At 52.5% G+C, this 10,435-nt stretch overlaps 1 protein-coding gene across 3 annotated transcripts in view; it reads right to left on the bottom strand.

Moving 5' to 3' along the window:
* The window catches only part of NBEAL2 (neurobeachin like 2), a 102,029-nt gene that overhangs the window by 86,247 nt on the left and 5,347 nt on the right, over positions 1-10,435 (bottom strand). For all 3 annotated transcript variants that reach the window (XM_019508026.1, XM_019508027.1, XM_019508024.1), the window contains exons 2-3: positions 7,501-7,665; positions 1,248-1,329 (exon numbers count right to left, since the gene is read on the bottom strand). In XM_019508026.1, the coding sequence (XP_019363571.1) occupies positions 1,248-1,329; positions 7,501-7,665 (247 nt within the window). The remainder of the gene's footprint in view (positions 1-1,247; positions 1,330-7,500; positions 7,666-10,435) is intronic.

Genomic DNA, 10,435 nt, shown 5'->3' on the forward strand with positions numbered 1-10,435 from the left:
GCCCGCTTGTACATCTACAAAGGAAGTTTTAATAACTGAGTGCAAAGATTTTTTTTTCCCTTCATCATGAAAAAAGCAAGCAACATAAACAGGACAGAGAGAGAGAGAAGTGTTGTGTGAGCATGACTGTGTGTATAGCCTGAAGTTTTCCAGCCTGTTCTTTATACCTTTGAAATCCCTAGAGTCCAGTTTGGTTATTCAGAGAACTTTAACAAGGGTCACAAGTATTAAATCTTTAGCAAAGGCTTCCTTTATTCTAAGTGTTAATCAGCCCTTGAAGTTAAACCAATGCTATCTTTTTTATATTAAAAACCCTTCTCCTCCTTTAATAGCTCAGCTCCCACTCTTGAGCCTTGTGAGGTCAGCACTGTGTTCCCAGTTTTCAGAGTGCTGTGTACTGAATGGGATCCTGATTTCTAATTTTCAACATAGGCAGACTTTTAAAAACCTTTTGGCCTGTCTTTATCTATTAAAATCCCAGGAATCAAAGGTCCAATTTGCTCTCTGTAGGGAAGTCACTTGCAAACCGTGTCGGAGCCATCACAATTCCTAAGTCTCAGACTTCCCCCAGAAGTCACGACAACCCAGTCCACAAGATAACTTGGAACCCAATATTTCAATGTGTTATCGATCCTATTTCCATTAAGCAGACCCAAGTAGAAGGGAGTATGTCCAAATGCTGAACACGTGTGCAACTTCTCTTGTGTTTTTGTCCGTTTGGTGCACTTCCATGTTTCAATCATTTAGAGCCTTTCCTTAACCAGGGGGAAAATGTCACTTGTCAAGGGTGAATTCCTGAATTCAGGTCCCATTCGAAGTTTTATGTCACAAATGATGGAATTAGGCAACGTCTTTGCAGCTGACACTTGTCAAAACCACCTGATGAATCTGTAGAGGTTCTTGGTATAAGTAGCCAGGAAAGTGCAAGGTTTTCCCATTTAATTCTCCCAAGACTGCCTCGTGAAGGATGCAACTTGTGAATGCATCAAACTGGCCCTAAATTTTGTGCATAACAGGCATCGAGTTTTGTGTTGTTTTGTGCGTTTTGAGTGAGACCGAGACGGCCGGTTTGCACCACGTGATTGCACTGCCTAATCCTGTCATTTGTGACATAAAGCTTTGAATGTCAACCTTGACAAGCTTCCAACACACGTCCTGAGCAAGCTGCACATGAGGTTATCTGGAGGTCTTGTCTCTGGTCAGGCTTTTGCCTAGGCAAAAACAGATGCTGGGGCCTTGCGACTTACCTTGTTTGTACAGGCAACCAGCAAGCGAAGCACCTCATGGATGAAAACCAGAGTCTTGTCTGTCTGGACGTTTTCTAAATTCCTACAAGGAGAGAAAGGCATAGGAGAGGATTGGGTTATTGCAATTCGTGTAGAGGACGAGCTGACATGCTGTTTGCAGTGGGAACGGTAGAGACGGGGCATGGGCTGGCTTGCAAGAGGTTGGTAGGGGAAGGGAAGGAAAAAAAAACCACCAGCTAGGCTTTGTCTGGTTTCTTCAAGTGAATCGTTCTTCTATCAAAGTCATGTGCAGTGCCTAACCTGAGCTCCAAAAAATTGATGTGGTGGCTCCACCTGCGGTCCCCTGCCCTTTTCATGGTGACGCACAGGGCGCATCTACACGTGCGCTTTACTACACAGTAGCTTATTTTACTGCGTATTAAAGCGTCACATAAAAAACCATGCAATTACACCAGGGGTGGGCAATTATTGTGGGGGGAGGGCTGCATGATAGGCAGCCGGGGGCAGATAAATATTAATTTTCTAAATTTTTTAGGGGCCCCGTGGGCCAGATAGAATGACCTGGCGGGCTGCATCTGGCCCCCAGGCCACACTTTGCCCACCCCTGGATTACACAGACACACAGTAAAATAGGCTACTTAGCACTTAAAAACACACCCTTTTGGGACCACCCATGAATGCCCCTTTATTTAGTACCTCATATTGGAGGTACTAAATTTAACACGGATTAGGAAAAGTGCCTCAGGGCGCCCGCTGGTTTCCCACTCATTTTCTATCCCACTCTCCTCAGCTGAGGGGGAGGCCATGATATTGCAGAAGGGCAGTGTTCGACCTCCCGTCTCCCCAGTCAGCCCAGTTAGAAAGGCGGCCATCCCCACGCTGTTATTTCCTTTCACGCGCCAGTGGGAACCCCTGTCCACACTCAGGGAGCCCCAGAGGCCCGGGGAACAGGAAACTCCAGACTAGCATGGGTCCAAAGTGGGAGAATGGGGGGGGGAATGGGTTTTTTGGCAAAACTGACTTTTCCCCACACATAAAAAAACCCTAACATTTATTTTCTGTGGAAAATTAGGCTATTCTTGCCCCTGACGGGCTGCTGCAAAGCCTCATGGGAACTGTAGTCCGATTGCCCCGGGTGCCTGTTTCCCTCTGAGGCTTCGCATCTTTGGCTGGCCTCTATTTCCCATGATGCCCTTTCCAAGAGGGCAGACCATGGGGGACAGGGCACAACCAAGGCAACTGACCCACAGTGACCACGAGGGAGTTATAACGTGGCGACATTTCAAAATCCCAAGGGCTTCTCCGTGAGGGGGGCGACAGTTTCCTCCCTCACACGCTCCTGCCCAGCCCTACTAAAACCACCTCCTCTTGGCAGGACCATTTTTCTCCATTTCCTCAGCCCGGTCTGGCAGTCTCCACCACAGACGCATCTCCAGCCATACCACGCTGGTGGCCACAACATGGCCGACAGCCCTGAGGTACCCTCTCAGGCCCTGAAGTTAAGGTGGCCATTGTAGAGGACAGTCCAGTTGTCCCCTATCGATATGAAAAAGGTTGCTTTTATGTCCTCTATTTCTCTCTCGATGTAAAGGTTTTGGGGTTTCATATTAATTGAGGACAGAGAAGCAAAAAACCAGAGCGTCCGCCATGATGGCCGCCCTGCCCGAAGTTGGCAGCTGGCATGGCGTTGTTGCCTCCCCCACCGGCTTTTCTATGGACCTGCCTGTCCTCTAACTCCGTGTCTTGACTAGCTTTTCTGGCCATGAATTAAAATGGAGGGAAGCGGCCCCCTCGAGCTGGCTGCGGGGCCGTGAGGGGAGCCATGCGGCCTGGCAGGCGGAGGGGAGCTGAAGCCATGGCTTCCTGAGGGGACATGCCCTCCTGCCCTCCTCACCATTACGCTTCAAAGGGATGCTTAACGGCAGGCTTAATTAGGCCAGCCCCTGCCATGCTGCCCAAATCAGGGTTTAAAGTCTGGCGCCCGGAGAGCCAGGGATCTCCCCTTGCAGATCTGTCGTGGCTGAGGGAGGAAAGCTGCTTAGGCGACGAAGGGTCAGTGAGCCTTCGTGAGACAATTAAAGGGCTTCCGAGGTCGTTAGCCATGGCATGTTGAGGCAGAGAGCAAGGCACGATGGCACCCGCGAGACCGGCTTTAAAGAGGCAGCTGTTTACAGGACAGGACTGCTCACCACTTGTGCTCAGCCTCAGTTTTCCATTCTGTGTAATGGGGAGAATATTCTCCGTCTTCCCCAGTGCCTCTTCTATCAACCCTGTGAGCTTCTGGGGGCAGTCAGGGGCTTTTATGAGATGCAACAGCCAGACCGAGCACGATGGTTTTGACAATAGGTGCAACGATAATATGGTACGAGAGCGGGGCATCGGCCCAGGTGGGAGCAAACGGATGGGGGACCAGCACAGCGCTAAAATGGGGACTGTTTCCAGAACTGCATTCATCCCCAGTTGCATTCATCCCATCTGCAACAAGATCAGTGCTGTTTCGGGAGCACCAGGATGTGCCAAGGGCAGAGGCAGGGGCAGGGGCAGGGTCCCATGACGGTTGCTGGGGCTCCTGCTCTCAATATCCTCCCGTTACTGGCATTAGGGGAGTGTGCAGAGACCTACTCTGCTGTAGAAATCCTTGGCAAGAGTATCCCCGCTCCAAAGAGCGCACCATCTTAAAAAACCCAAGCCCTATTAGCCCTCTGTTGCAGATGGGAAGCTGAGAGGCCTGGTGGCTAAGTGACTTGGCCAAGGTGAGACGTCGAGGGGGAGTCCAGCACTGCCGTGGGCTGCAGCGACGCTTTCTGACCTGGCTGCGGTTTGGTGCAGATGGCCTAACCACAGGAGCTCTTGCAGAGCAGCCATGTGGTCCAGGGACAAGTGTACAACTGGCTGGTCCTCACCCTTCCCTTTCCACTTCCCCTTTTGAAGACAAGCAGACAAAAAAGCCCTCGGGGAGACCTGCCTCGCAGCTAGAGGAGAGGGGTGGGGGTGGTCAGCCTTCCTCGCACCGCAGGGGGGAGGAGAAATGAAAATACCAACTGAGGGCTGAGGACAGCCTCCGACCCAGAAGCGCAGGTCCTTGAAATACAGCATGATCTTGCAGCAGGCTGTGTCTACTACAGCTCTGCCCTGGGTAGGGAGCACGGTCTAAGCCAGCGATTCTCAGCTTCTTTAGACTCAAAGCCCCCCTTGGAAAATGCCAGCTCTGAGCTTTCACTTGCTTCTGGCCGACAGAAAAAATAATAGAGCGATTCTTTTGGTGCCAAGAACTCAGAAAGATCGCGAAAGGCCAGGATGCTTTTCATGCTGAAATCGCTGTTGTTATCTTTTGAATCGTGCTTGCACGGTTAACAGTGCTGATGTTGCTTAAATGATCTCAAAGGATCTCGAGGCACCCTGAGGTGCTGTGGCATCACCCCTCCAGGTGCTGAGTTGCGAGTTCAGCTGCAGCCTCTGCCACACACTCCCTACATAGCCACGGTCAAGTCACTCCCTCTGGGCCCCAGCCATCCAGCTGTGAAACAGGGACAGTGGGGCTGCCTTGCCTTTGACGCATCAAGCCCACTAATGGCTGCAAGGAGCTCTGATCCTACAGCAGTGTAGGGGCAGTGATGGGCTCAGCTGGGAACATGCAAGCATCTAGTGAGCACTGGGGATGTAAGTGGAAAGGCAAAAGGGGCAGGAACCTGGCAGGCTACTAAACAGGAGCAGGCATTGCAGCAGCTTCTCCTGGACCAACCCAGGGTGTTAAGTGTCACCTGCTTAGGACTGAAGCGGTCTCATGGCCAGGCCCCACTAGAGAGATGGGATACAGTCATCTTGCATCACAGTGCTGTCAATCCAAAACAGCGTGGCCCAGTTTGGGCTTCACTGAAGCCTCTCCCAGCCAAAGCCCTGGGACGGACATGCCCCAGGAGGCTGGACTGAAGTGGAAGCACTGCTCTCAGGGAGCACAGGAGTGTGTGGCACAAAGCATGGTGTGAGCTGTCCTACACATGTCAAAACCTTACTGAGCAGAGGCTTGGACAGGCTCAAGGTAAGGTGGGAGCTGAGTACATCACGGCTGGCCAGGAAGCAGGAAAAGTACGGGCAATTTTTAGGCGAGGGAGCAAAAGGAGTGGATTTTGGCAAGGTCTCCATGTTCCTGCCTATACCAGCTGGGTCCAAAGGATAGCAACTGCTAAGGTTCAGCCCTGGGAGATTTTTCTATCCCAGGGAAGTGAAACAGGGAACTGGGAGTGCTGCAGGGCTGGCAGATTAACGCCTGGGGGTGTAGGGAGGGATCCAAGTCTCCAGATGCATTCTTCTGCTGTCCATCTAGCTTCTTTGCCTCATGCCAGCATCCCAGGTGCCCCCTCTCTGCCTTTCCAGCCGCTGGCCATGACAACACGAGTGGTGATTGCACTATGGGAATTTCAAGCTACAAGCTCTGCCAGCTGAGCTCCCCGCTGCCTCATTGCTCCCTGCACTGAGAGACAGATGCTTTATGAATGGCGATGAAAAGCTCCCGCGCTGAGATTTGTCTCAGATTCACTTCTTCCACGGCAGCCCCCGGCATGATTGCTACATAAACTGCTGCTTCCTTGGCCTCATACGGGTCAGATCGCTGCTTCCCCAAACTCCCCCTCCGAAGGGCCAGGGTCACGGGGGAGGCTGTGCTACAGGCAGATAAGCTACAGGCTTCAAACATTTCGGTGGCGTCAAAGCCTGGATATTGTTGGAAAAACCCAGTGCTCTCACCACAGAATTATAATGCAGCAAAACCACCGGGTCTTGCCTGGAAATGCTAAAGGGAAGCACCACCAAACTGCAGGCATGGACTTGACTGGGGGTGGGAGTTGTCTGCATCTTCTTTCAGGTCAGTAGGAGCCCAAAGAGCCCTCCCTGCCTTCGCCCCATCCCTGTGCCAAATACAGAAGTAGATGCCCAGGCTCCAGAATGAAGTGCTCTTTTTCACACCATCCCAGAGCTGCGGCAGGAAGGCGAGGTCTTGCCTGCCTAAATTATCTAATCTCCCAAGGACAGGGTGCATTGGAAATATTTCCAAGGGGGATTTAAGTGGGAGCTCTGGCTGGGGGCAGGGGGAAGCAGAGGGAAGTTTAGACCTTACTTATATGCTTTTCTGGATGAAGCGTCCAAACATACATTAGAGAGGACACCTTCTCACTTCAGCCTCTGCTTCAGGTCTCCTTCAGTAGGGGACGATACCAGCAAGGGGGCCTGGGAGCTAACTTACTCCAAGCAGAGCTGAGCTGTGCTTACAACCAACCCTGTGCTCCACACACTACATGCATGGAGACGGGCACACTCCTTGAGGAGACGGCTAATGCCAGACCCAAGGTTGGAGGTAGCCTAGATCAGCTGTCCTGAAGGTGGGCAGGGCAGGAGCAACTAAAGAAAGGGCGGTGGGTTTTTAAAGAGCTTAATGAGTGAAAGGGATATCAGATTAGTTTCCATGAAAAAAGCAACCAAATGTGCCAGCTGCTGGCTTAGATTTAGCCCCAGTTGGGGAAAGAAATAGGCCTCAGAGCATCACAGGGTCAGATCTCTGCCCTGGCTCCCTCCAGGCTGCCTGGGGAGCAGACACAGTGGGATGCTGGGGTAGCATGGAAAGCAAGGAGCGTGTGATATATTCACTCCCCAACCCATTCCTGGGGGGGTTTCCTCAGCTCCTTCCTTATACCAGTGCAGGAGCTTCTGCACCATCTTTGCCCCTCTGATGCCAGCTGAAACCCCCACCTCTTCATCTCCCCATCACAGCTTCCCCCACCATTCAACTCTACAATGACAGCATTTACCAGCTGCCCTTACTCATCAGCCACTACCCTGCTCCCTGCAAGTCTGACTCCACACCAGGCCTCATGCTCCATTCCCCATGCTGCATAGCTGGAGAGGAGGGCACAACAGGGTGGAAGCCTTCACCAAGCCCTGGCATTGCTAGGGTCAGGAGGAGAATAATGTATACCCCATGATGGTGGACAGCTGAGAAAGGAGGCTGGTGCTGGCAGCCAAGAAATCCGAGCTCAACTCTGCCACTGACTCCACCTATCATCTGACTCCTGCTGCTTCATATTCTGCAGAAAAGGCATAACAACCCACTATACTTGCATGCCTCCCAAGTTATGAAGGACCCCAGGCTCAGCTCTGTACTCTGACCTCTGAAGTGCTTGCAAACAAATACAGGTCCCCTGGCAACCTTCTGCTGGAAGGCAGCACATTCAATTGATGCCCACGGAGGAACCCGGCCTACCTGCAGATGATGATAAAAAACTTGACAAGTAGTAGTGCTTGGCTGAGGCCTGCCTCAGCTGCCTCTTCGCAGGAGATCTGGGCCACACAGTGCGTCAGCTGTTGGCTCAGCACGTGCAGGACGTCACGCGGGAGCAGTGGGATCTCGGAGATGGAGTCTTCTGGCCTGCGGGGCAGAGCAGATGAGATGCTAAGACCTACCACCTTGTGCACATACGTGGCAAAGGCACCCAGGAGCTCAGGGAGATGCGATGCTTTCACACTGCCCCTTCCCGCTTCTTGACCACGAACCTTGCAATACTCGGCAAGACTAAGTCCCAGATCCTGGAGTCACAGGATTGTTTTTATAGGCTCAGGAACAGGAGGGATAGGAAAGTTGCTCCCCTGTGGGCTAAATGCAAAGCCTGGGAAGAGAAGCTGGGACAAACATTTCTCAGGGCCCCGTGGGGAAAAGGAAGCAGGTTGGGGAGCGTTATAACATGGAGGCAGCCCATCTTCTGGAGTTCTCACGGCCCAGACACAAGCCCAGCTTGGATGCAAGCCTGCGCTGAGCTTCCAGTTGCAAAGCGTGCACAAAGTAGGTCACTGCCCACCTGATGTTGGGGCGTATCAGGTACCAGGTAGTGGCTCAGAGCCTGCTACCTTTGTCTGGTGGCTGAGCAGAAAACAACAGAGCCCCATGAGATGGCAGCAGCATAGAAGTCCTGCTGGCCATTCACAGATACTCTCCGCTAGTGGCTGCAGACTGGTGGCCCTGCAGCCAAAAAAGCTTGCACTAGGTAAAACCTGTTACGGGGATTATGATCCCTGCACCCCACCTACCTCCCCTTGGGGGAAGAGGGTAATTCAGCAAGACAGAAGGAAACCAGCATACAATCTGGGGGAAATCCTGGCAGTAGGGGAAATACATACACTCAGGGGTCTTGCATTGGGATGGGGAGCAGGGAACTCTGCACCCACACAGCCAATGTGGCTGGCCTGCAGCGGGCAAAGGAGGGGTCTGGTGGGTGCCACGGGCCCTGGGTGCACTGGGGGGCAAGGCTGCAGCCCCAGTGCCTCCCCCAGAGCAAGTGGACAGTGTCATCCGCACCAGTAACACAGGGTGCACCAGTTTGCATAGCCCAGCCCCCCTGCAAGAAGCCTGCCCCTTGCTGGCTTCTGCCAAAGCCAGTGAAGCCAGTGTGAGCTTTTCCTTTCCATTCGGCCCTCGGTGTCTCTGGCATCCCCACTGCAAAGAAGCAGCACGCTCCCTGACACAGCCTGTCAGCAACACAGCGACATACAAGGGGTCCGCGGTCTTGCACTGGTCTGCAGCCCAGAGATCCCATCTTCCATATACTCTAGTCATAGAGCGACCACACACTACGTGCACAGGAGTGACCAGGAACTGAGTCCCAAACAGCCCAGCCAAGGTCTAAAAAACAGCCAGAGAATCAGCAGCACCCCCCAGGACTAGCATTCAGCCAGCATGGGCTAGGAGCTGGCTTCCACAGCTGAGCTAGGGGTAGCCATGAGACCAGGTGACCCCAGAGACTGGTTAGGGGAAGTAGCTGCCCAAGTATTCAGGGCAGCAGGGCTCACATTCACCTGCCTTGCTCCCAAGCCTCACCTGGCCCCTGTTCCTTGGCTTATCTCCCGGTGTCTGACTTTAAACTGGTCATCAGGTCATTCCAGGCCCCAGCCCATGCTCTGATCCATTACAGGCTGTCCCTGCCTTTGGGTTCCCGACTGGCAGGCTGGGCCATTCACACCCCTATCTGTCACCTGGAGCTCCTTGTTTACTTGGCAAGGTTTGCAGGAGATGCAAGATCCCTCTGTGATGTGATCAATGGCATTTCCAGCCTGGAAACCACCAGTGGTGCAGGAACCATGCCAGCAATTTAACAGGTGGAGTCCATTGCAAGCTGGCCCGCCTGCTCCTTTGTGTTGCCACCTGCTCTCCTCCAAAGCTGCCACTCTAGCAAGCTGTTTGCACCTGTGACCCAGTGAGCCCTTCAGGCAAAAGGAGAGTTGTCCTTCACCCAGCAGCACCAGGCAGCCACAAAGAAGTGATCACAGCAAAGTTACAGGACTCTTGGCAGACTATCAGCTTAACCCCGGTAATAGCATCCATCTGAGAGGTGCAAATCCACTGTCCTAAGGCAGGTCCAGGTGTTTTTCTGGCTTAGGGAACATGCCCTGGAACCGTTCATCTCTTGGCTGGAAATTTTTGCTTTGGAATCTATCTACTCACTTTAAAAAAACAAGCTTCTGGCCTTCAAGCCTACAAAATAACCTCAGAACATGAACCTTATGGAAAAAGATTTCATAGATTTCATAGACATCAGGGCTGGAAGGGACCTCAGAAGATTGAGTCCAGCCCCCTGCCCCAGGGGCAGGAAGTCAGCAGGGGTCACAGGATCTCAGCAAGATAGACATCCAAATGTGTTCTGAAGGTGTTCAATGTAGGTGCTTGAACCACCTCCAGCAGCAGTCTATTCCAGACCTTGGGGGCTCGGACAATAAAGAAGTTCTTCTTTATGTCCAGCCTGAAATGGTCATGGAGGAGTTTGTGACTGTTCGATCTTGTCATCCCTTTGGGGCGCTCTGGTGAACCTGGTGAGTACCCCTGATAAACTTGTAGGTGGCCACCAGATCACCCCTGAGCCTGCGCTTTTCCAGGCTAAAGAGCCCCATGGCTCTCAGCCTGTCATCATAAGGTCTGTTTTCCTGACCTCTGATCATGCATGCGGCTCTTCTCCAGACTCTCTCAAGCTTCTTCACGTCCTTCTTGAATTGTGGAGCCCAAAACTGGATGCACTACTCCAGCTGCGGCCTCACCAAGGCTGAGTACAAGGGGGGAATGACGTCCCAGGATTTGCTTGAGAAGCATCTATGGATGCAAGCCAGTGTTTTGGTCGCTTTACTAGCCGCAGCATCACATTGAAGGCTCATGT

Source organism: Gavialis gangeticus, unplaced genomic scaffold, assembly GCF_001723915.1.
Source record: "Gavialis gangeticus isolate Ggan-Ray unplaced genomic scaffold, GavGan_comp1, whole genome shotgun sequence".
NCBI lineage: Eukaryota > Metazoa > Chordata > Crocodylia > Gavialidae > Gavialis > Gavialis gangeticus.